The following is a 26,975-nucleotide window of genomic DNA, read 5'->3' on the forward strand; positions in this document are numbered from 1 at the left end:
TAGTTCCTACTTGGTGCTTGTCTACAAACTGTATGATAGTGCTGTCATGGTGAACGGAAAAAATGCAAATTGAACTTGTTTGATTAACCAATACTGTGTGGAGGGGCCACATAGTATATTTTGAGAGACGAGCAGAGGGCCGCTTAAAATCGGTCCGCGGGCCACAATTGGTCCCCGGGCCGGACTTTCTACGTGCCTGCTGTACAGTACAGCAATGTTGACTCCCGTTTGATTTAGCTCTCTTTAGCTACTCCCATAGCTGCCTCTTTTTCTTATGGAGTTAGATGAAGCAGTTGTGTGCACCAGAAGGCCTCTGCTCAATACAGTTCTCAGCCAAGGCCTAATGGTCCATGTGTTGAGATAGGCTCACGTTACCCTTGTTCCCAGCGCTGGATAATCAAAGCATTGTGTGCCTGTCAGACCCACTGCCACTCTTTCTTTCCCTTCCTCTCCTCTATCTGCTTCTCATTCTCTCGTTTGCATGCTGTCGTTTCTCTCTCTCTTTCTATCTCTCTCTCTCTTTCTCTCTCTTTCTCTCTTTCTTTGAGCCGAATAGCCCCCCAAACCAGAATGGTGGGTTAGACTGTGCTATTTGCTTCTCGGTCTTGCTCTTCTTCTACGATTTCTTCCTCTCCTCTCAACTTAATTTGTGAACACTGCTGGTTTGATCTGATGAAAAATGGACTAAAGCACTAATTTGCCATAGAGTGCATAGATTTACTGGAGATCTTTAGGAGAGGCGTGTATTTCTCTTCTATTCAGACTTGGCAACAGAGGCACTACTTATCTTGCTCCAAGGTCAGCATCTCCTCTGTATTATGTGTGACCGTCTCAACCTCTGCTAGCACATGTTGCAGGGCAACCCTGATAACAACATTCATGGCACCTTCTACAACGGAGCTATTGGACCTGGCTGTTAAATCCCCTATGTACACACAAAGGGTAATATCATTCAAGGAGAAACCACATCCCTGCACATAGGCCTCCTCACAGTTCTCATTACAAAAGAACGGCCTTGGCTCTCGCTTTTGCACTTTCTTGCACTCTCTCTCTCTGCGTCTGAGACCCACCCCCTACTCTCCTGTGGCCAGGCTAGAGTGCTTCATGGCTGGGCAGATATTGGAGCAGGGAGCAGGGAGGTGGGCTAGGGCTGGAGGAACCGAGGCTATGAGGTACAATGTAGGACTGGAGGTGGAAGATGAGTATGAGCAGAGGGGATTTTCCCTTTAGCCTGGATGAATCAGCACTTAGAGCTTCAACAAACAAATGGGAAGGAGGAGGGGAACTCTGGAGGAGGAAGAGAGGGGAGAACGTGATGCACAGCAAAGAGAGAGACTGAGTTTGAGAAGAAGAGAGTCAGAGAGGAGGCCGTGCGTAGGATAAAAGCATGGCTGTTATGGAAGAGAGGGAGGGGGATTGTGAAATGGGGAGATCAAGAGAAAAAGGTAGAAAGATGTAGAGAGAAAACACAGATATCAGAATCACTTTTATTGCCACAGTATGCAAGTTACATACGAGGAATTTGTCTTAGTGTCTGTATGCAGTGTAGCTCACATCAATATACAGAGATAAGAAGTAGGAAGATAACTAAAGACAATCACAAAGTTGCAATCAAAGTGCAATCAAATCGAGTAAATATATACAATATGTTCATGAGTGGTGAAGTGTTCTGTGGATAATAAATATGAATTTACATGAGATTTACAGACTGAGTTAAATAGACATTAAATAGGCAGTGGATTTACATGAATTTACAGTCGGAGTTAAATAAGAGTTTACATTGAATGTACATGAAATTTACAGGCTAAGTTAAATAGGCATTAAATGTGCAGGGAATTTACATGAATTTACAGTCCCAGTTAAACAGGCATTAAATTAGATATGCGTTACAGTTTTATGGGGGGGGGGGGTTCAGTTGAGTTTTGGAGGAGGTAGTGAGTTTGTGTGTGTGTGTGTGTGTGGGGGGGGGGGGGGGGGGTTGTTGGTGAGGTCCTTGGCGGAAGGGGTTTCCGGGCCTTGTTGGTGAGGCTGATGGCGGTTGGGAAGAAGCTGGTCTTGTGGCGGGTGGTTCTGGTGTTGGCAGACCTCAGTCTCTCGCCGTGGGGGGAGTGTCTTAAAGAGTTTGTGGCCAGGGTGGGAGGGGTCGGCCATGATCTTGCGAGACCGCTTCAGTGTCCTGGCTGCATGCAGGTCCTGGAGGGATGGCAGGTTGCATCCGATTATCTTCTCAGCGCAGCGGATGATGCGCTGAAGTCGGTTAGTGTCTTTGAGAGTGGCAGCTAGCATCCAGCTAGCTGCCACTGGTAAAAGATGTGGAACATAGGCGTCCGTGTAGTGCAGCGGTAGCCTACCAACACAAGGGTCGCAGGTTCGCCCTGTCTCTATTCACACTTGCTTCTTCTGCACACAGTTACCCTTATGCACCCTTATGTTTTCTGAACATCCACTTTGGACTAGTATATAATGTCCCTCCCCTCAATGTATGCCATGTATTTGAAAATATTTAGATAATACACATTTTCATGAACAGCATGAAGTAACCTAGGCTTCTCTCGTGTGCCTCCTCCAGAGGCAGCCAAAGCGGCTCACCAGTCGGTCATAGGAGGCTTGGTTGTGGACACGCCCCCTCACCCAGCACTGGGCAGTATTGGTGGTTCAGCAGCAGCAGTGCTGGCCAGTGTGCCTCCTCCATACCAGCCGGTCAGCGTGCGCCACCTGGACTCCCAGTCCAGCCTGGATGAGCCCCAGGACTACCTGTGGCTGGTCAACTGTGAGAGCAAGAAGCCAGAGCCCAACAGGTGAGTGTGCCTGTGTGTCCATGACTGCTTAACACTACCAGGTAAAGGTTTGGACACACCTGATAGAATGTACTGTTTTTTTTATGATCTTAAAGCCCTTTAAAGGATTATGCTGGGGGGCACGGTGGTGCAGTGGTAAGCGCTGTCGCCTCACAGCTAGAAGGTCCTAGGTTCGATTCCCACCTGGGACGCTGTGAGCGCTGAAGGAGTGCGTGCCCGTCCGCGTGTCCTCGAGTGCCCACCGCCTGGGTGGGGTCGTCAAAAGGGCCTTTCTGTGTGGAGTTTGCATGTTCACCCCGTGCCCCCTGGGGGTTTCCTTCATATAGGAACCCCTCACCAAAACATGCAATATCCTGGTCGCTGAAGTGGTGCCTCCTCTGGTCGTTCGGGGCGCCTGTTCGGAGGGAGGGGAACTGGTTGGAATAGCGTGATCCTCAAACGTGCTATGTCCTACCGATGAAGCTTCCTCTGTCAGGTGAAAAGAAGCAGCTGGCTAACTGCCCATGTCTCGGAGGAAGCATGGGGCCAGTTTCAGCTCTCCCCAGATCGGCAGAGGGTGGAGCAGCAACCAGGATAAATAAATTAAAATGAGCACTAATGGGGGATAAAAATGGGCAAAAAAATCGGGGGAGGGGGGTAATAATAATAAAAAAAAAAAAAGGATTAGGCTGAGATAATTGAAATAACGAATATAAGCAAATAGTGAAAGTTGATGTCTGTGTATGAATTTTGCCTTTCCAGCAAGGCAGAGGGCAACTATTTTAAAGAATATATAAGATAGTTTGGATTTGGAGAGGGGAAGAAATATTTGTGTTATTTCAAAGTTTTGAAAAAATAAAGAAAGATATGTGTCCAAACCTGTGACTGGTAGTATGTTGGAGTCTCTTCTCAGTGTGCCATGCTGTTATGCTGATACATACGTTTCTTTGTATATTTTTTCCAGTCCAATTATTCTTTCCTACATTTAATTTTTGCTGCTGCTCTCCTCCCTGTCTCTGTCTGTGTTGTATGGTGTGTACTGTCTCTGTCTGTGTTGTATGGTGTCTTCTCTCGGTCTGTGTTGTGTGGTGTGTACTGTGTCTCTGTCTCCATCTGTGTGGTGTGGTGTGTACTGTGTCTCTATCTGTGTTGTGTTGTGTTGTGTGGTGTGTACTTTCTCTGTCTGTGTTGTGTGGTGTGTACTGTGTCTCTGTGTGGTGTGTACTGTGTTCTGTCTCTGTCTGTGTTGTGTACTGTTGTACAGTAGCTCAGTGCAGCCTCCATCTCCAGTGGAGGGAGACCAGGAGTATTTGCTCCTGGAGGAGTGTGAGAGCAAGACTCTTCCTCCACAGGCTAGTCTGTGAGTGGCCAGCTGGAACTGCCTGCGTGTGTGGAGTGATACATGTGTATAAACAGACAGACCAGTCATACACACACATGCACACGCTAACACACTCAGACTGTAGCCAGCTAACCTCTGCTGTACATGTACACACTAACACACTCAGACTGTAGCTAGCTACCCTCTGCTGTACATGCACACACTAACACACTCAGACTGTAGCTAGCTACCCTCTGCTGTACATGTACACACTAACACACTCAGACTGTAGCCAGCTCTGCTGTACATGTACACACTAACACACTCAGACTGTAGCTAGCTACCCTCTGCTGTACATGCACACGCTAACACACTCAGACTGTAGCCAGCTCTGCTGTACATGTACACACTAACACACTCAGACTGTAGCTAGCTACCCTCTGCTGTACATGTACACGCTAACACACTCAGACTGTAGCCAGCTACCCTCTGCTGTACATGTACACACTAACACACTCAGACTGTAGCCAGCTACCCTCTGCTGTACATGTACACACTAACACACTCAGACTGTAGCCAGCTCTGCTGTACATGTACACACTAACACACTCAGACTGTAGCTAGCTACCCTCTGCTGTACATGCACACGCTAACACACTCAGACTGTAGCCAGCTCTGCTGTACATGTACACACTAACACACTCAGACTGTAGCTAGCTACCCTCTGCTGTACATGTACACGCTAACACACTCAGACTGTAGCCAGCTACCCTCTGCTGTACATGTACACACTAACACACTCAGACTGTAGCCAGCTACCCTCTGCTGTACATGTACACACTAACACATTCAGACTGTAGCCAGCTACCCTCTGCTGTACATGTACATGGCATCTCTAAACCATTACACATGTTGGATTTGATGTTTGAATGTGTTTTATCAACATGGCCTCCGTAAACACTATACCAGATAATTATTTCTCTCATGCCATATTGTTTTTGTCAATGCCTGAATGTTAAGCAAGTACCCAGCAAGTGACTGACTCAATCCTCCACTTTCAGACCTCAATAGTGATATTTCATCATCCTAATATGGCAAGAGAATGCCAAAGATGAGTGATAAGACATGTCTTTACTTAATATGGCCAACTGTGGCTTGCAATGCTATGATGGTGTACCACATTTTGTGTATGGTTGACATCTCTAAACTAACTGTTTTGGATATTTATTTGTCTGGTGTGTGTATGTGTGTTTTCGCCTTAGAGCCCACGCCGAGTGTTCCAAGTCTACCTCTTCAGAGACGGACCTGAACGACAACCTCCCCTCCCACCGCACGCCCACGTCCTCCACCTCCTCAGCCAAGCACGCCTCCCACAACGGCTTCTTCCCCCAGCAGCAGCCTGCCCCGGCCTCCGCCTCCTCCATCTACGACTCGCCGCCGTCGCGCGGCGCCTCCCTCTCGGCCGACGCGGGCCTCTACCACCTCCCCCGCAGCTACTCCCAGGACACCGTGCTGCTCCCCAAGTCGGCCTCCTCCCCCGCCCCCCACCCGGACGGCGGGGAGGGCCCCGACCTGTACGTCTTCAACACGCCGTCGCGGAAGCCCTCGATGGAGACGCACATGCGCAACCTCTCCGTCAGCTACGACATCCCGCCCACGCCCGGCGCCAACTGCACCTACCAGGTGCCCCGCACGTTGCCGCCCTCGGCGGGGGGAGGGGGCTCGGAGAGCGGGGGGGACGTCGTGCCCCCTCCCAGACCGCCAAAGCCGTCGCTCGGCTCCACCTCGGGACCCCCGCCGCCCCCCGCGGAGCGCTCGCCCACGGACACCTATTGCGTGCCTCGCTCGGCCTCGGAGACGGACGGAAACTACTGTGTGCCCACCAGTGCCGGGAGCAAGGCGCTACGCAGCAACACCATCAGCCCTGTCGACTCTTCACGCCTCCGCAAAGGTTGGTGTCAGGCCGAGGGCTTGCTTTACTGCTGCCGAGCATCAAGTTGGAATTGATAAGCATTAGCAGACTGTAAAAATGTCATTGTGGGGTGTTTAATCACATTTACGAACCACTATTTCTTATTTTTTATTGTTTTGGTGCTCCTCAGAAAGTCTTTACACCATATACTTCACCATGCGAAAATGCGAAAATCAAAACGATTCTAATATTAATATCAGTGGCGTCGTGTTTGGGCATGTCTCTGAGGCACTTCTAGTTTGATGTGAGACGGTCCCTGTGTCCCACACAGTCAATGAAGCTGTCTCATTTCCCTCTAACTTGAAGTGACAGATAATTTCTTACCTTTGTGTGCAGTAATATGTTCCACCAACTCCAACCCTTTTTAAATGCACATGTCAACGCCTTTGAACATCTATTATGTACGTATTTGATATTCTTTTGAGCTTAATCTTATTTTAGATGGATGATGAGAGGCATCACCACTGAGCTCTGCCGCATGTTCCTCCTCCAGCTGCATTGCCTATTTTCGTCTTTACTCATCTATTTTCGCCCCAAAACATTGAAACTATGAAATACTTATGAACACTTCAGATCAGGCAATACCATCATGGAGATGTGTTAGTTAGAGGGCCTTGAAGTTCAAGCGCTTTGATGATGCTTTCCACATGTTGCAATCCCAAATCATGTAGAACTAGACTCACAGTCATCTGATGGGGCACTATCTGTGCTATGTTTTGATGGTGTCAATTGTCAAGGTATGTGTGAATTTATGGCTTGTTCAACTAGTTATCAGTCCTTTTTTTTTACTATTCAATTTTAAGTGAGTGGTATATTTACCCAGTCCTTTCTTCTTTCATGAACGCTATACTTTGACGGTCACATAAATGTACAGTATGTTTAACTCTTTCAGATATTCCTTCCATCTTACACCATGACTCGTCTTTATACATCTTGGTTCATGCACAACAAGTACACAACCTCTGACCCATCCTTTAAACTACATATGTTTTTAACTACAATTATCAGCCAAGGTGCTTTCAGACTTGTGCTCGGATCACATATGTCAGACACATGGTGCTAGGCAGATGCTGTTCATCACGATATTTGAATACTTGTGTTAAAATTGCACACAAGTGTAAGGCATCATTCCAACGTGGGTATAACATAACAGCAATTGCTATGAGCTTCATTTAGCATCTTAGCAACAGTTGCTTTTACCTGACATATCAGATTTGTGCCCCAAGACTATCTATATCGTATAGAAGTGTCTGTGTAAGAAATATCTACGTAACTATCATTAGAATTATAATATTTACAATTTATCCCACAAACAGCAACCCAACATCTAACAGCAATAATAACGTCTCAACCTTTTACCACTTACCTAAAATGATAGGGCTTTACACAGTCCTGTGCAGAAAGGGTAAAATAAATAAAAATGTGATGTAGAAAAAAAGAGGCCAAAACATCCTAGTCAGCTGTCCCTGGCAAGACCTGAGCAACCAATTTGTTGACTAATGGAGTAAGGGGGTCAGGTCAGCCCCATTAACTCGGAGGAAGGAAATTATTCTCCTCTCTACTCCCTCTTGTGGTGACAAACGTCATTACAGGAGTGCTACTGGCAGGATAATCATTTACAAAAACCAAAGAGAATCTGAGGTCATCGATGAAACATGATCTCCATTGTCAGTCAGTGCCTATACTAAGGACTTGTGGAAGCTTTCAAACTAGCAATCACTCCGCGTAACAACATTACATAAGTGTCCCGGGACTCCCGGCTTCAACTCGTAGAATCGTTGTAGGCATAATTCTAATTGAATATACTTGAAACTAGTGTGAATATTCCTCTCAACATGAGAGAAGTGTATCTCCACCTTGATGTCTGATGTTCAGTGGGTCCGGAGGTCTAAAGGAACTGGAATGGAAAGCACTGTAAAGAACCATCCTACAGTAATAACAATCTCATTTGCGTTTCAAGTTTGGAGCTTTCCTGTGGCTCTAAGTGAAATGCATTAGCATCAGTGGCTAATGACCATGCAGAGAACAACAATAATGCACTATACAGCCTTTTGTATAGAGCTACTAAACACACCACAGACCCAATGCATAATGTAATGTGTGCCGAGTCATGACAAGAACTTTAGATGGTTGAGACGTAAACATTCAGGCCACCATATCATATACCGGAGATGAGCTTGAAATTAAAACACTTAGTTGGAAAATGTGGGCTGCCTTATAACTACATTATACATTATACATTGGTTAACAGATGCCATCATTGTATTGAGTTTGTATATATTTCAAATATGTGTACATTTGGTTATATACCTGTATATATTTTTTGCAGATTTTGGATCCCAGGACTGCTATGACATTCCCAGGTCATTTCCCTCTGACAAAAGCTGCTCGTTTGACTTCAACCAAAGCTTCAATAGCTACTTTGTAAGTGTTGTTAATACAATATTTTCTATTTCACTGGATAGTAAGCTCATAAATACATAGAAGCCAATGCATTTGATCTTAGTGCCTGACGGCTTAAACTAAATTGAGTGACAGCCTCATAACCGTGTGTGTGTGTGTGTGTGTGTGTGTGTGTGCGTCCGTCCGTCCCCCCTCTCAGAAAAACAAAGGCATGATGCCAGTGGGTAGCCAGTCCACTGAAGAGGTAGACCAGAACTACGTCCCCATGAGTGCCAACTCCCCGTCACACCATCACTCGGGCAGCTTGCCGGAGCCCATACAGGAGCCCAACTACGTGCCCATGACGCCGGGCACTGCGGAGTTCTCCTCCCTGGGCAAGCAGGTCCCCCCGCCCGCCCACATGGGCTTCCGTTCCAGTCCAAAGACCCCTCCTCGCAGGCCGATGCTCATCAGTGACTGCCAGCCCCCACCTGTGGACCGCAATCTCAAACCCGACCGCAAAGGTGAGAGGACAGGTGTGTGTGTGCGTGTGTGTGTGCAGATGTACTTATGCATGGGTGCCTAAATGTAGGTTTATCTCATTCTGCTGCAGGGTTGCTGTGTGTGTGTGTGCACTGAAGTTTGTTTGTTTGCTAACCTTGCTTGTGTTTGCTCAGTAGTCACTAGCCAGCTGTTTGTGCTTTGTCTGACGTTCAGCTGCTCTTCTCACTGTGCTGGCTCATGGTCATGAAACCTTCCTTAGATCAGGTCATCACTTCCAGTCATTTTCCAAACAGTGTCGTTTATCATTACAGTGGCATTGATCCCAGCTGGGTGCCATTATACCAAAGAACTGAACTTTGTTACACCATTTCTTTAGAGGAACTAGGGCCATCTATATGGTTTATTAAGGTTAAATTGGTTTAAGTTATGTTTTATTTAGGTTGAAGTGCTTATTAAGTTTCTGTTCTATTTTTGTTTAATCTGCCACCAGTTTACCATTATGTCTAGTCTCTCCCAGTCTATCTCCCTTGGTCTACTCTGTACTAAATACCACCACATTCCTCTCTAGGCCTATCCTACACACAGCCCATTTCTCCTTTTGCTAAATGAGTTCAGTGCCTGCTACAACCTCTCCCGTCCAGCACAGTTAGCCCCTTGTCAAAGGCACTTTTGTCCCGGCCCCCAGAGGCCCTGCGGACCGTTTTGGAGGGGGCCCGGTCCCTGTGCCACGGAGTGACCGAAGCTCACACTGGTCACCTCCATCGCCTTTGTTCCCTCTGTCTGAATGGAGCCCTTTGATGAGAGACCTAACAGCAAGGGGAATTACAATCTAGAGAGAGAGAGAGAGAGAGAGAGAGAGAGAGAGAGAGAGAGAGAGAGAGAGAGAGAGAGAGAGAGAGAGAGAGAGAGAGAGAGAGAGAGAGAGAGAGAGAGAGAGAGAGAGAGAGAGAGAGAGAGAGAGAGAGAGAGAATCACACAGGCAAACCCAAAGGCCAGGGTCATTATTGTCAATGAATAAAATGGGACATAGACCATTCGCATCTATAATGTATTTCATCTCCCAACAGGTATTAGAGAACCTCAGCTCCCATGCTCATATTTCTAGTCAATCTTAAAGTGACATTTCACTTGCAATATTTTCATTTTCAATACACTTACCTGGCGTGACTGCTGCCACTCAACGTCTAACATTACCTCGGAGCGGCACTGCTATAGCCTCCCCATGGAGCATGTAGCCGCTACTTGCAGTCAGCTTTTTCCTTGATTCACTTTTATTAGAAGTCGCACACAAGCCAGGGTGAAGGACAGTTAAGTCACAAGATCAAATAATCAACATTCTGGTTGATGTGCTTTGATCAATAAGTATGATATTCAGCCTAAAGGGAACTAGAAGCAAGTGAGTGACATTTATTTATTTGACTATTTGTCGAGATTATGAGAATATAAGTGCAGAAAACAAAGTTGATAATAAAGTGACATATGACCTGACGTGCATTTCACTCAAAATCATTTCATAACAAATATAGTGGATTTGCTTCAGAGATTCTTCAGGAATAATCTGTGGTTTTCTCCCTGGCTGGATTTAAATTTGTATTGATGTATTTGATACCATGAGCCATGCCAACATTCCTCTGCACTCTCTTTACACTACCTTCTGCTTCTTTCTCTTTCTCTGCACCTCTTTGTCTGATTTGGTTCTGTCCATGATGCTGTGAAGGCGGGGTCATCTGGGGTCATTGACATGGGATTCCATTGCAATTAATGATCTTACTTTGAGCTTTTGATACATTCTGCTTTTAGCTCCTGTCAGCACTACACAATCTTCATTCTCCATTCATTTTTCCATAGACGTTTCGTAAAATCCTTATAAAACTTTACTTGGTCAAACCAAGTGATTCATTCAGCTATATTAAGAATCAGGAGAGACGATGAAACACACCCTTTTTTCTTTCTTTCTTTCTTTCTTTCTTTCTTTCTTTCTTTCTTTCTTTCTTTCTTTCTTTCTTTTTCTTTCTTTCTTTCTTTCTTTCCTTCTTTCTTTCCTGAATATTGCTGAATCGCTTGGTTTGACCAAGGAAAACTTTTTATAAGGATTTTACTGAATGTATGATAATGTCAAAGGAGCTATGTGACTACTGTCTAGCTAGTTACACTTAAGGCTCAATTATGCTCATGCTGTATGATACGGATATGGAGGGAGCGTTCTGTCCCTAATCTGCGTTCATTTCATGCGTAATTCTGCACGTTTTCTGAAAGCTTGCGGATACGGACAAAATGGAGCAGTACCACACATAACACACACACTCACACATTTGACTCTCTACTACTGCCCACTAGTGGATGTATTGCTTAACATCATAGCAATGTGAAAGACGCATGGAAATATGTGGGCAATGACGGTTACATCGTTTCAAACCGACATTTATTTTCGTACGAAAATGGAGCATAAATGAGCCTTTAGTCTATTGTGCAGATCTCTGTGTGCTGTTGTCAATATGACACGTTTCTCAGTGTGTTCTCATGCTTACACACAGCTCATCGTGCACGCACAGCTGTGTTGTCAGTCTTTGCGTGGGAAGCCATGCTGCATGGAGTGAGGTGCATGTTGGGTATTTTGGGTCTGCCGTTGTCATGACAATAGTCCTCTATAACTGTGCCGCACAGCGAGCTGGTCGGGGTTGGGTGTGCGTGTGTGCGTGAGATCGGTGTAGTTTTTGTTGTCCAGCAAAGTCTTTGTCTTTTCGCTTTGCATGGCGGGGTTCAGTGTTGGAACAGGGTTCAGCTGTTGTGATCATCAAAAATGTTGTAATGAGCCAAGTCTTCTTTCACCAATCAGGTCAGAGTCCTAAAGTAATAAGAGCAAAAGGTGTCGGTTTAGAGCGAACCGACTCTCAAACCGTAGGTGAATTCCCGACGAGGGGACGACGCAAGGGTAGGTACTCCAAAACTCAACTGTCTCTACTGTGTCTTTGAAAAACACCTCTCATTCTTTGACTTGCACCAACTCCATCTCATCTTGACTGTACGCATGCTGGGAGTGGTGCACTATGGGATAGCCGTGGTTTCACAGGCCTGACTTTTCTTCTGAGATGAACTGTACAAAAACACAGGTCAAATGAACCTGACTTTTTCATATTTGTTGTTTTCTTTGAGGTGCATATCCAATCCAGCGGCACCCAAACAGGTTTAAAAACATAAGCTGTGTTTGCATTAAGCCGGTCTTATCACTTTAAATCCCAGCAGGGTGGTGGATGAGCATGTACCACAGAGAGATAGCCAATTGGAAAGAGTCACAGTTTTGCCACTCATGAGCTGTCACAACAACATGCCTTTAGAAACACACTGTTTACTACCACTCTACTTCAATGTCTCCTCCCTCTGATGTGACGTCTGTTATCCAATCAACTACATGCCAGGAAATGACTAACATTTCTCCCAGATCTTTATTTTTTTACTTACCTGTTTTTGTTTCACATTTGGAAGGTTCTTGCCACAACAGTCAGGATTCTTGTTAAAATATATCTATATACAGTATAATAATACACGTGGCTTGAAGGCAACAGATAGCTTCTTCAGGAGGAAATTGAACAATGATATCATCTAATGAAAGAGAGCCACTGATACACAGAGTATGGCTTCTCTTCCTTACTCTCCAGCGTGTGCCCATATTTACTGGCATGCTCCAGGTTACATTTTAAACTTACACTGTTCATTGCATTTCTGATGGTGACGTCCATGGCAGGGATTCCGTTAGCCGGCTTTTGGCCGGTATCACGTGCAGTGAGCCGGATAGATTGAAACATCAATGGCCACTGCCGGTTGGGAATAATTATGCCAAAATTAAATTAATTCATTCATTAACAGCATATTAAATAGCCTAATCTTGTGTGACCTAAATGCAATCATTTATAGCATATTAAATAGGCTATCCTAATATTGTGTGACCTATCAGAATCAGAATCAGAATCAGAATCAGAAAGACTTTAATGATCCCCGGGGGGAAATTGGGACAAGTTACAGTAGCTCGCTCACAGAACACACATAGCATAAATAACATAAAAATAAAAATAAACAGATATAGGCTATGTTGCCAGTCCCACCGCAGAGTCCAGCTGATTAGGCTACCGCTTCACAAACGAGCAGAGACGCAGATCATTCATTAGAACCAACAACAGCGCTAAATAGCCTACAAGGCGGGCCAAGTAATCTGCACAGCTTAGTGGCAACTAAAGTGCATGGCTCTCCCGTATAGGCTACCAAACGTGACTCTGGAATGAAATGCAGTCTGGCAACAAGCGCAGGTGATTGATCGGCACGACGTAGGCTGTCAATTTAGCGCTCCACTAAATTGACAGCCTACGTCGGGGCCAATCGATCAGTCCCTCGCTCGCTCTTGTTGCCGACGCTCGTATGATATGAGGAGATGAATCAAAATGCTTACCACAAATAAAGCCAAATGGGAGCCGAGAGCGAGTGCGGGAGAGCTGACGCAAAATTGTCTGCACTGACACTGTTGCAGTTATTACTTATACTTTTAGCTGCGTTGTTTTTTCATCAAGGCAATGTCCGGAAGATATTGGTTCATGTGAGTGTCTGCAAATGCAGAGATAGGCTACAGTAGGAGCGTGCACGTTGAATGCCGACCAATTAAATATTCTTGCTGCAAAATCGGCCTCTTAACAACACCGGAGGCTATAAAGAACAGACTATAGAGAAATAAATGGATTCAAAACGTTTATTTAGGAAACAATTATTTCATAATGTCCTTCTTTTTTTTTTATAGTGGCCGCACTGGCCGGTAAATATTCTGGAACGTTACCGGCTGCATTGGCCGTCTGAAAAATGCCTAGCGGAATCCCTGAGTCCATCATGCACATTATTCCATTAGTAGGTGTGAGTTGTTCAAAGTGAAAGGTCTCTTCTGCCCTCTGCAGTGCTTGAAGCCATGGTGTCTATAGTGGGTTGCCATATTGTATTGCAGTTACAGTGCATTACAGCAGTGTTGTTAAGTAGCATTGCATTTTGTGTGCATTATTTATACTGTAATTATTTGTCACAGTGTTGGCCTTACAGTCTGCAATGGAATTATTGTGATAATATACAACACGAGATCATAGACACCCCAGATGATTAACTGCATCTGGAGAATAATATTGTAACTTTTCTGCAGTGAACCATTGTCCTCCTTACTTTGATGTAGCCTGCATGTCCTGAGCAGTGATTGACCTGTGTGTCAATGTGTGTGTGTGTGTGTGTGTGTGTGTGTACCTTCCTGCAGGTAGACCCGCCCCCCTGGAGATTAAACCACTGCCAGAATGGGAGGAGCCCTGCGCGCCTGTCCGCTCGCCTGTCACACGCTCATTCGCTCGGGAGTAAGTGTTCCAAAACCTAATACGCCATTTGAAATTCTACATAGTCCTGGTGGCTTTGGGTGTGTTCACACTTTCCTGCTGTTTCCTAGAATCCTTATTATTTATTTATTTATTTATTTATTTACTTATTTATTTATTTATTTATTTATTTATTTATTGATTGATTGATTGATTGATTGATTGATTGATTGATTGATTGATTGATTGATTGATTGATTGATTGATTGATTGATTGATTTTATTATTTTATTTATTTTTATCAATGAGGAGGAGTAGTAGATTTGGAAAAGGAGCTGTACCTCGCTTCTTTTTAGGAGTGCTTTCAAATGCTGAGAAAAGATCAACATAGTAGAGGAGCACATGACCATGGACAGCTAATGTTCTTTATTTCTCTTTTTCATATTCTCAGCACAAAATGCAGTGGAGGCAGTGTTATTTGCTAGCGAAAACAAAGTGTGATGGTGTGAACACGCCCACCTTTACAGTAGATACAATGAAGTAAAGCAGTAGACACTAACCAAACCCATGCATTACTGTAGTCACTTCATGAGACCAACGTAGCACCAGAATAACAACAACAAAGCTGAATGCAATGTGTTGCCTTGTTTAGGATGAGCTTTGTTCTGTGCCCGCCAGAGACTGTATTTGTTTATGTGTGTGTCTGTGCATGCATACACACACACACACACACACACACACACACACACGCGGAAGGGGGTGTGTAAACCTTGTGAATGCTGCTCAGTCCCTCTAGGTTTGCCATCCCTGCAAGACCCCCGTCAGTGCACAGCACGGCCTCCAGCACTGACTCCGAGGACTGTGATGAGAATTATGTAGACATGCTCGCTAATATGTCCACAGACGAACCAGTATGTAACACACAACTATCTTCTCATCTAAGAAGTTGCATGATTATTATTTTCCCTTTTTTTTTTTTTACTATTCAAATCACAAGAAACTACAGCACAAGTGTGATGATCAGATGTCGTTTGTGATTTTAATTGACATGTGATTTTTTTTTTCTGTGTGTGTGTGTGTGTGTGTGTGTGTGTGTGGGGGAGTATTTCACGTCATTAATCAAATAAAAGCTACCAAAAAAAAGTTTCTACTACTGAGTACCTAGATGGAAGGTTTGGGCGCAGGCAGAATTACTCTCCAGTGTGGAGCACCATCATGTAGCCTTGAAATGTTTGTAATCTATATATACCATATGTATACATAATATAGGAGTATACATCTATATAGTGTATATGAGGCTAAGAATCAGTTTGAAGGTTCTCACAGTAACCTGTATTTCTTGTGCAGAACGTGTTAGAAGTCCCATTGCCATTTGCAGTCCTTGCTCCACTCCCAAAGCCCGACCTTAATATGGACAAAATGAGTGGTTGCCGCAGAGGGACTCCTCACCACTTCAACTCTTCCTTTACACTCTCCTCTTGTCCTGCTGCTCTGCTTTCTTTTCTCCTCCTTTGTTCCCCTGTTCCTTTGCCTTTCAGGTATTCTGTTCTGTCTCCTCCTTTGTTCCCCTGTTCCTTTGCCTTTCAGGTAATCTGTTCTGTGGGAAATGCTGCTTTTTGCTAAATCAATACCCTCACTGCAGTTATTAAGATCCCCGTCTTGTTCTTTTGGGACGGCGGCTTAGAGATGGAATCAAGTTATGTGATGTGTTTTTCAGCGCTGTCTGTCTGAAACACATTTTCAGTTTTTCTACGCTCTATTAAGAATAGAGTGGGCACATCTATCATACACTGATGCGGGTAACAGCGCGTCTGCATCAAGAGGGGACACTTCCTCTTACAGTCTGGGTATTAGATGTACCATTTTCCCATTTTGGTTGCTATAACAATTATTTTCCTTTCTTCCAACATTTGCCTTGATATTGTCTGGTCCTTTTCACTCATAACATTCAATTCTTTCTTCCCAGTCGACCCTTTCCTCTGGCTTTGCTTGTTCATCCGTTCTTTTTTCTTTCTCCTGTGTTTAGTTCTTGACCATCTGCTTTTCTCTTCTTTCCTACCGTTTCCTTCTGGCTGTGTGTGTAGAGAGGAGTCCTTCTACTGCACTGTCCCCATCACCCCTGTAAAGAGGGAGGTGGAGGAACTTGACACGATAGAGGAGGTGAGCAGGGTTGCCAGGTTAGACGTGCATGGGCTGCAGATGTTCTCATAAGATCAGGCCTGGGACCTTCAGCAAGAACACACACAGGCCGACTGTATGGTGCAGGCTGTGCTGTAAATCAGTCCCAAACCACACCTACAGTGTGTCCTGAGAATTCATTAACATCTGTTCTAGTTCTGTCACCATCCTAGTTCTTATACTCGAACACACTTGTAGTTTAGAATTAACACCGCCGCTAGCTCCAGTGTGTATGTTAGTGTTGTCACAATACCAGAGTTTTGAGTGTAGTATCCAAAGTCATTGATATTGCGATACCATGGCCAAAACAAAACAAAAGTTAAACACATTTTCAACTGCAATGGGAGCAAAATCAAATGAACTGAAAATGAACTGTGCAATGATGTAAAAAAAAAATCACTGAGATGCTTTGCTGAATTACTTGTGTTACTTTGTGGTGGCTCTAAGAGTTAAAAAAAGTAAAGTAAAGTAAAGTTAAATGTTTCTATATTTTGCTGCTGGCTCCAGTTTTGTTGACGAGTTTACGTGGACTGTGATTCAGCTCAAGACATGGTGGACTATTTTACACTGCCCTCATGTTTTCAGCTCTTTATTAGCTTGAATCTTGCGCGGACTGCTGCAGTCCATTATCAGGAGCCAGACTGCATATCTGTGTATTCCAATCCACCTTCTTCTTCATATTTTAACTGTCTACAAGCCATGCACACTATATCTAGGCCCTCTGAAGGTGACTTTGACATGGAATTTGACCTTGCAGAACACATTTGGTGAAAGTGTCGATCTTTATCAAATTAAATATCACATTCAGTCCTTTGCAGTGGTATCAAAGTAGTATCAAAGCTCTGGTCATTGTGACAATGCTAGAGTGTGGTAATATGTGCCAGGGGCCTTGTCACTGTGACCCTGCCTGAATGTTGCTCTGTTCCTGGCTTTCTAGAACATGAAGCTGGGTCCGCCCATGAATGCGGATGGGGGGAGCAGCCCCATGGTGAAGCCGAAGGGAGACAAACAGGTGGAGTACTTGGACTTGGATCTGGACCCTGGCAAGTCTACCCCACCTAGGAAGGTAGGTCTCTCCTTTACCTGCCCCCTCCCACTCGGAGGCACACACAGAAAGCTCCCCAAGCAGGGATTAGATTAGAAGGACATAGAAAATCGATTTGACGAAGAAAAAAAAATTGTTCAAAGTTTTTTTTATTCGTTTTCTGTATATCATACAAAATACAAAATACAGATTTAAATACACTTGACACTTTTAAACAAAAACCCATCCCACGAGAACCCCTAGCCCAGGGGTAGGCAACCTTTTTGATATGAAGTGCCATTTCCAAATTTGCTTGTCAATCAGTGTGCCCGAGGTTTATTAGATGGAGGACCCGACATTGTCTTTCGCGCCAACATTTTCATCTGCTCTCTGCTACTTTGGAATGTATGGAATGCGAGGAGGCTTATCAATCAGAGGCAGAGTAGTGTGGGTCACTACCGTAAATATCCTAAATAACAGGCCGTGCAACTGCAAATGACTGTGAAATAGGTCATGTGGCAGGCATTTCAACATTTCTCAGCAAATCTCAATTGACACACTTATTGCTCCTGTGTGCTGCTGTGCCACTGGTTAACCCTTCGCGTGCCAGAGGTGGCACCCGTGCCATAGGTTGCTGACCCCTGCCCTAGCCTATTACACCACATACATCATGTCATACATCGCAGTATATCAGTACACAAAGACACATAAAAGAAAAAGAAAAAGAGTAAAAAAACCAGATGAATGAAAATAAATATGAGAGGGGGGGGGGGGTAAATCTATACATTTGAAATGCTTGAAGCGTCCATTTTCTCTACCTGGTCCAGGACTGGCTGCCAGATGGTATAAAAGTGGAGAGCACATTACCCCTTGTCGCGTATCGGATCGATTTGACGACATTTAAAGACTGATCTCTGTGTTTTCCCTCCTGCAGAAGAAAAGCAATGGAACTGGCATGGCAGCATCGGACGAGCGTGTGGACTATGTGGTTGTGGACCAGCAACGGACACAGGCCCTAAAGAGCACCCGGGAGGCCTGGAACGATGGCCGCCAGTCGACAGAGACAGACACCCCCACCAAGGGACCCAAGTGACCCTGCTCACTCCCCCCCCCCCCCCCCACCCCACAAGAAACACACACAGAGCCCGCTGGGCCCTCGACACTAGCACGGGCTGCAGCTCGTGCTCTGGGACAGTCCAGCTGTCACCTTCCACCTCACTGAGATCCGTGGTCTGTAGGGCCCAGTGGAAACTCCAATAGCCACTGAACTGTCTTTAGTTTACACTGCTGTCAGGCCAAGGACAGCACAGCGCCTCCAGTGGTAGAAAGGGGTGTGGGCCAGGAATAAGCTGTATGCAGTATGAAAGCAGGTGGGAGGACGGACCTGTCTTCAGAGTTGGAGTTGAGCAGACTCATGAACTCGGAACACTCACTGCCTCTTCTGTTGGATTACAGTCACAACCTTTTATTTTGAAAGGACTACGGGCTGATGCAGAGATAACATTTCCTTTAAATTATAATGCTGTTGGATAGTATGTCGGGCGTGTGAGTGAAATCACTCGGTAACACGATTGGTATACTTTGTCAGTACAGCATTTACTGGTCAGTGTAGCTGGTTAACAGTTGATTTCTCAATGTCTCCTGTTTAAGTGGGCTTTTTAAGCATTTTCTGTGGACACTTGTCAGAGGTCAGTTTTAGTTCTTGACTAATGGTGAAACGTTAGGAAGGATGGCTGACACCGATTGCCATTCTGTGCCTAAGGAACACCTCCAACTGGATCCCTAAGGTCACCTAATACAGCCAAGGTTCATAGAGGAATATTAGATGTGCAAAATCCAATTGAACTCGCTAATTTTTTTTACGAAATGCAACCAAGTGCTCGGTCAAAGCGTTGGATTCACGCAAAGCTTTGTTTAATCCACTGAAAATGATTTTTGAGTGGGAATGCTTCAGTCTGTTTTAGAGGAAGTGCAAAGACTGTACAAAAGTGTTATGTATATAAACAGGAAAAGTGTCCTTTATTTGTATGGAATATCCAGTGTGTTTGTCTCGAAGGCATGTGGATTCTGCAGGGTAGAATCCTGTGCCTGTCTTAGGTGGTATCAGGACTTGTAAGAAATGAATGAATTACTGTGAGTTTTTAAAAGAAAGTGAGAGGCTTTCTATAAGTTATGCAAAGGTATCAAACTTAGGCTATAGAAAATCAGGTACTCTTAAGAAAATGCATACTAATACAACTATCCATTTCTAATTTATTTTTCAAGTTATTTCATCTGGTGGATTTTGCTGTCCACAACTAGCTCAGTATTCTTCATTCATAATGGGCAAAGATTTGCCGAAGTCTGGAGAAAATGCTTCATTTGACAAGCACCGGTCAATTAGTTTCACAAGTTCATTGATATACTTCATTCCTCTCTCCTCTTAGGTTTAATTTATTTCAAAAGGAGCTGGCATACACTTTTGGGAAATGATTTTGACTGCCTTATCTAGTCGACTTGATGCATCTGTGCTAGGTAGTGATAAGAGATTCTCTGGTAACACTTTACAATAAGGTACACAACATTTACAGTAGTTACTAGGGAGCGAATGAAGAACTAACTATTAGTTAATGATGAGTTAATATCAGTTCCTGAGTAGAGTAGGTAATCATTAGTTAATGATTAGCTGGTCAGTTCCTGAGTAGAGAAGTTATCATTACTTAATGATTATTTAATGTCAGCTCGTATAGTAGTTAATCATTAGCTAATGAGTCATCCGTTCCTGAATAGAGGTAGGTATAGTTAAGTAATGATTCAGTACTCATTAACTACTCCGTATGATGTTTCACTTTACATTAGGGTACACAAAAAGAGTAATTGAGAAGTAATAAGTAATGATTCAGTACTCATGAACTACTCAAAAAGAAAGTAGTAATGATTAACTACTCTACTCAGGAACTGACCAACTGATTAATGATAAACTACTATCCTCATAAACTGACATTAACTAATAGTTAGTTCCTCATTCATTCCTCATTAGTTCCCTAGTACTGTCAATTTTGTGCACCTTATTGTAAAATGTTACCGATTCTTTTCTGCATAGATCTTTGCTTTACTAACCTTTGAACTCTCACTCAGAAGTCCCAAGCATGTGCTACCATAAAAGATCAAATCATTGCTGTATATATTTTGCCATCAACTAGTCAAACATTTATCATTTGAACTGAAAACTGTGCCTACTATGTCATCTTCGTACTACTTCACTCTTTCTTTATTGCAGGTTCTTTGTGATATTGACTGCAAAGCCGATGATGCTTTATCTTTTTTAATGAATCTAGAGAGACAATGTCGATTTTAAAGTGGACTAAATAAAATACAACCTTTTATGCACGTTTTTGGCTTTTTCACATGATTCCACTACGATTTGGGAATCATAATGGAAAGGATAAGAGGTGTGAAACGTTAGCTTTCTGCTGCCTCCACAGCACCAGCACTCAAACCCCCCCCTCCTCCTCTCTCTCATGTATATAATGCAGTTAGTAATGAGTCCTTTTAGCATTGAAATAGTATTTTTATTCAAACCAAACAAAAACTTCCTATGAATCCGTTGAGATAAGCCTGAATGACTTCATGTTTTTTTTTGCAGTGTTAATGTAATATGAGATTCTACGCATGGTGAGTCTTCTTTCATTTTAACACACACAGTCTATGGTCCTAGTGCCCTGTCATCTGGATACTTGGAGGACGAAGCTGCATCTTCCCGTTATCAGCTTGGCTTCAGGGCGTGGTATGTGTACATGTTTTAAAAATAATTGATTTTACACAACCACCCTAAACACAGCCTTTCACTCTTGCCATCGCCATACGACACGATGGTGTCTTTTTATTAAACTGATTACCCTTTTTGGGGTATAAGCATGATTTGGCTTGAATTATTTTATTTTTCTCAGTTTTTCTCCCATTTTCTTGGCATGAATTCACTCTCAGCAGCTGATTAGAGTTTCCCTGAAGTCAAACTTGGATGGGTGGGGAAGCTTTGAGGTTCGAGGTCAGTGTGGTTTTCTAGCTGAATCACTGAAGTAGGCTAGTGCTAAATCGAAACTTGCAGACCGGAGGGTGCTCCTCTGGTCGATGAGCATCATTGCAAACAACCACGAGTTTAATTAGATTTTCAAGAAGGCAATCATTTGTTTTGTCCCCCACCACAGAACAGCCTCTTTTCTTTGTGTAACTTGCATCAGTTAAGATATTAGTGAGGTGTATATAATGCATTTACATCATAAAGATCTATCAGCAGTCAGTAAACTTTATTCCTATGAGAACAAGTTGGGTAAATGGAGTTTTAAGTTTAGGTGGCTTTACATCTCCGGTTAGTCCTATTATTAATGTATTTGTGGATGTCTCATTTAGATACAGCTGCCTTTAGTATGTGGTGTAAAATAACACTTACATGATGGATATTTGGGGAGAGAAGCCCAAACATTTGTCAGTCACCTCCTTTTAAGCTCGAGCTAATTGGCCACTAGGTGGAGCTGTTGCTTGAGGAACTATACAGCTTTCACGCGCCTTCCTTTTCCCCTCCACTCATACCCCTCCAGTGCAGTCATTCTCCCTCCTGATGTCCTCTTGTCTAAGGCACTGCAGTGCTGTGGCTGCCTACAGTACAGTAAGCCCCACGTGGAATCTCCAACACCAAGCCGCTGCCAAAGTCTGAACTTGCATTTCTGCATCGCCAAGGGCTCCAGAAGCCCCGGGGTTACCCTCAGATCGATTTGCAATTCAAATTCAAATGTGTGGCTATATCTTCAATAGCTGTACAGTACATTGCATTTTAGAAGCGTTTGCCTTAATCTCTCTGATGGGGTGGTCCCTTCACTGTCTGGATGCGGGGGTTGATTGAATGCGATGTGCAGGAGGCTCATAAAACCTGCCTGTTTTCATCCGGGCATCGACCAAGGAGCCTATAGGCAAGGTTGCTATCAAATATAAGAAACTGAGTGTAATCTCAGTTTTGGATTTAAAGGGTGACTTGAGTGTTTTAAAGGCTTCCCAGCAGGCCATGGCCTCCGTTGCCCCTCCCACTGGCCGTGATGCCCTGAGATCCCTAAAGCCACCTTGGCAGTGCCCTGCTACCAGCCTGCTACTGCCAGCTGCTTTAAAAGCATCCGTTTATTTCAGAAAAATCACTCTTTGTGCCCGGGCATGTGGTGTCGTGGCCGGGGGGGGGAATTGTGATGTCCAAGGCCAAATGCCCTTGCCCCTAAAATGAGGAAATTCCCACCCTGCTTCCCAGTATAAAATCACGGTACTTTCAACACACCTTAACCTACAGTAAATGAAGCTGTGTGTTGTACCTCGCTGTAGGCATACAAATACAGTTGAGATCGCCTCAGGAAATTCTCTATTTGGGAGTGAGGAGGAGGGGTATCCTTTAAATCAGTGCTTTTCAAAGTAGGTTCCAGGGACTCCCAGTGGTCCTTGAGGGGATTCCATCCCCCAGCAAAAATGAGGAATAGTTTCAGTATAATATTATTATAATATTTCCATTCAGCGAATGCACTGTATAAAAAATGCTTATTTAAATCATAGCTGTCCCACTCACCGCTATTATACTCTCCCTACCTACAGAATAATAAGACTGACAGTTCAATACTCTGAATCCACCCATGCACCGTGCTCCACCGATGAGTGACTAGAGAACCGGGCGGTGTTATCTGTGCAAGTCAAGTTTAGGTAATGTATTCCTGTACCAACCTGTGTGTTTTGGTGCTCGATAACAAGATGCACAGCAGCGCCTATGGATAATTCCCTCAGTGAGCTGGTTACAGATTTATTCATTCAATACAGGTCCCTAATTTCACTCAAATGCAGCGTACGGTGTGACTCACAGGTCTGGCTTCACGGCCATCTAATCCCATAAATCTCTACTACAGTACTCCACATCGCAAGATTTACTCCAACCTCCAGATGACTGCATCTCGCTGCACTGACTGTACGCCGCCTTTAATCACTGTGCAAATAATAAATGAAGGAAAACCTCATTGACATATTGGGATTAGGATTAGGATTGATAGTGTGACACAGAGCAGATTGTAAACTGATGCCTTATTGTGGCTCCACATGTTCATCATTTAGATGCAACGCTTGAAATGTCCTAGTGACTAGGAAATTATGACTAGGACCTAGTCATCTAGTCATCTATGTCAAATGTGGCTTACAGGTCGATGGGTTAACACAGGATGAAGGGCGGGTTTGGATCCATTTTCTTTGACTCGTTTTCTGCTCTTCAACAGTGTCTGGTGTGTTAGACTACGCTACGAGTGGTGGATTACTGGCAATGTCATCATCTATGGCTCATGCCAGTGCCAGGGGTTCTTAATCACTTTTCATCCATATCTTTTGACATTAATAGTCACCCATCCAATTTTTTCATTATCCTATGTCAGATTTAATCTTACAAACACTACCAGTCTATAGACATTTTCTATAGACCAAAAGTAAATGTAGAGTAAAATCAAATACAGTGTAACTCTGTAGCCTGCAGAAACGACACATATTCTCTCTTATAATTATTCCAAGTATCATTTATCACTGCCTCGGCTTCCTTTTCGTGTCAGAGCCACCGACTCAACAGCAACAAGGGATAGGAAAGTGAGACGCGCCCAAACCCCCAAACCACAGACCCTCAGTGAGGCCACTCCACTGACACCTCAGTGAGGTCCACTGACCCTCAGTGAGGTCACGCCACTGGTTAGTGGGCGGGCGATGGCCATGACACCACCAGGAGACAGATCCTACGCCGCACAGATCAGGTAGCTGTTTTAGCTTTTGTACTGTCTCAGACCTTGTTGAACATATATGCACATGTGCTTGATCAGAGAAGGAATTGAATATTCCGCTCTAGTACATTCACATACAAGAGCGTCAAGCTGTTCTGTGTTGTCTCCTGCTGGAGAAAAGCATTGGAATCGTGGGGGCGCGTGTGTTATAACGAGCAAATGTTTGACATTAAAATACAGCTTGAACCTGCTTTGTGTTTGTTTATGCCCGTGTAGCCGTGTGCTGGTGCAGCCCGGCCCGGCCCGGGGAGTCTCTATGCAGCATCGTTTGGCAGTGTGTGAGTAATGGAGCAGCGAGAGAGTCCCTGGTTTCTAAACAGGGCCAACAGAATAATGATGAGGCGGGCTGAGAGGCAGATCCCGGGTCAGCGGGGAGCTTGTGAGCCTTTAGTGGGCCTAGCCGGTCCTCTTGGACCTCTGCCTGGAGTAATGGGAGCAGTCAATAAGCAAACCCTGGGGCTCGCCTGGGACCCTGTGCCTCGCCTGTCTGTCTGTTTGTTTCTGTCTGATGGCCTTCCAGGTCTCATCCCCGGCTCCCTGACTAGAACTTTTGTTTGCGTGTGCTGTGTGTCTTATTTGCTTAATTTGTATGCTACTCAGTTGGCTAATATGCATTCTGTTTACGTGCCGGTATGCCTGTCGATCTGTAGGCCGAACTCCACACCAACATAGCTGTCTGCCTGAATGAACATCCTGCCTCTTGAAAGGCAATCTGATCAACATGTATCCCATTACAATACTTCCTGGCAACCCCTGTATTGACCTGTAGTTGTGTTTACCGCATCTGCCTCACTCCCTCATCTCGCAATCTTGGCAGCAGGTCTGTCATTCTCTTAGCCCGCAGCAGCACCTCGTCGACCTCTCGTCTTGCCTGCATGCCATCTATCTGTCCACTCGCTTGTCTGCCGCTGCCTGTTCGACCTCTCGTCTTGCCTGCATGCCATCTATCTGTCCACTCGCTCGTCTGCCGCTGCCTGTCCGGCGTCTCCCTTTTTTCCTCTCTCCATTTCAAACCTCTAATTGCATTAAGGCCTGGCCAGTGCCGGGCTGAATCTCAAATATCTCAACAACACGCCACGGGCGCTCGGTGACTCCAGACACCCTACTCGTCCTTGTTCTTGCTATTGTCCAGCCAAAATCAATGTCTCCTTTCCTCGTCCAACTCCAAAGTCAGCCATCCAGCAACATCCTCTTGACACTTACCTTCCCACAAGGGCCTCTGCCCAGTCAATACAAGTGAATAGGCACAATACAAAAAGATAGCTGTAGTTGCCAAAATCAAGCCTCCCCCCCCCCCCCCCCCCCTCCCTTTTTTGTGTGATTGCACGAATGATTCTATGTAAAAAGTGAAGAGGTCAAATAGATATGGGGGGGGGCATTTTTGCCTTTATTCGATAGGGCAGTATGTACTAGACAGGAGGGCAGGGAGAGAGGGGAGCACATGAAGCAGATGACCGCAGGTCGGATTGGAACCTGGGTCGCTGTGGGACGGACTAAGCCGGACTAAGGTACCAGGCGAGGAGCCACCGGGACGCCCCTGTTTTATTTTGTTTTGTTTTGACAGGATAACTGGGCATGTCTTTGCTTCAATATTCAATGTTCAGTTCTTCAGCATTGTCCCTGCAGATAAGAAATGTGCAGCACATGAATAGAGAAGCATGGCACCCATTCTACCCTAAAGCGTGGCACCCATTCTATATATGGATATATATATATATATATATCCTATATTTCCATATTTTCTATATTTCTCTATCATATGATTGTTCGATTTGTTATTATTACTACTGTAATTCGCTACTATTGTGTCAGCTAGCCCTCCTTTCCCTGTTCTCTCCATATACTCTCTCATACTCCCCCCGCTCTCCCTCCCCACCTCCTCCCCTTCCCGAACCCCCCCCCCCCCCCCCCACTATTCTAAAGCATGGCATCCATTCTATTTTAAAGCATGGCACCCATTCTCTTTCTTTCCCCCTTCCCCTGCTCCTTCCCCACCTCACCTTCTCTGTTCTCTCCTCCCCCACATTTCCCATTCCCTCCCCACCTCCTCCCTCTCCCTGCTCTCTCCTCCCCCACATCCCCCCGCTCTCCCTCCCCCCTCCCCTCTCCTGCTCTCTCCTCTTTCCCCCTTCCCCACCTCCTCTACTCCCCAGCATTTCCCATTCCCTCCCCACCTCATCACCTTCCTGCTCTCTCCTCTCTCACATTCCCCCTGCTCTTCCTCCCTTCTCCTGCTCTCTCCTCTGCTCTCTCCTATATTTCTATATTTTCTATATTTCTCTATCAATTGTTCAATGTGTTATCATTACTACTGTAATTTGCTACTGTTGTGTCAGCTAGAATTAGCTGGACATATTTTCTGTGAAGCCCTCTGGGACATGCTTGTGAATTAGGGCTATACAAATAAACTTGACTTTACTAGAAGGCCACTTTTTCCGTTGACACCAGCCCTATATTCCTAGATAAGAGCGAGCGTCCTCTCCCTTGCAGTGCCCATCATCCGGCCACAACTGACCCTCACCTGTCTGCCTGTGCCCCGCCTTTCACATCACACTGTAGATCCCCACTTGCTGGCAATGGGCCAGAGGAGGGAAGTGAGTTATTCTGAATCCCCCCCACCCCCCCACACACCCCACCCCCTCTCCTCGCTCTCACCAAAGCTGGCTTTA

General features: G+C 44.8%; 1 protein-coding gene across 2 annotated transcripts in view; it reads left to right on the forward strand.

Moving 5' to 3' along the window:
* Nucleotides 1-20,824, forward strand: part of gab1 (GRB2-associated binding protein 1) — an 80,093-nt gene extending 59,269 nt beyond the window's left edge. The window contains exons 5-14 of one of the 2 annotated variants that reach the window (XR_014553536.1): nucleotides 2,570-2,798; nucleotides 5,361-6,049; nucleotides 8,400-8,494; nucleotides 8,673-8,976; nucleotides 11,793-11,888; nucleotides 14,235-14,328; nucleotides 15,074-15,197; nucleotides 17,402-17,530; nucleotides 18,423-20,127; nucleotides 20,173-20,824. Coding sequence is in view for 1 of the 2 variants with exons in the window: in XM_083655556.1 (XP_083511682.1) it covers nucleotides 2,570-2,798; nucleotides 5,361-6,049; nucleotides 8,400-8,494; nucleotides 8,673-8,976; nucleotides 11,793-11,888; nucleotides 14,235-14,328; nucleotides 15,074-15,197; nucleotides 17,402-17,530; nucleotides 18,423-18,581 (1,919 nt within the window). In the remaining variant the exon portion in view is untranslated. Of the gene's footprint in view, nucleotides 1-2,569; nucleotides 2,799-5,360; nucleotides 6,050-8,399; nucleotides 8,495-8,672; nucleotides 8,977-11,792; nucleotides 11,889-14,234; nucleotides 14,329-15,073; nucleotides 15,198-17,401; nucleotides 17,531-18,422 lie in introns of both variants that reach the window. The other variant, XM_083655556.1, reaches the window with a different exon arrangement.
* The last annotated feature ends 6,151 nt before the right edge of the window (nucleotides 20,825-26,975 follow it).

This window comes from Poromitra crassiceps (assembly GCF_964638095.1).
Source record: "Poromitra crassiceps genome assembly, chromosome: 19".
NCBI lineage: Eukaryota > Metazoa > Chordata > Actinopteri > Beryciformes > Melamphaidae > Poromitra > Poromitra crassiceps.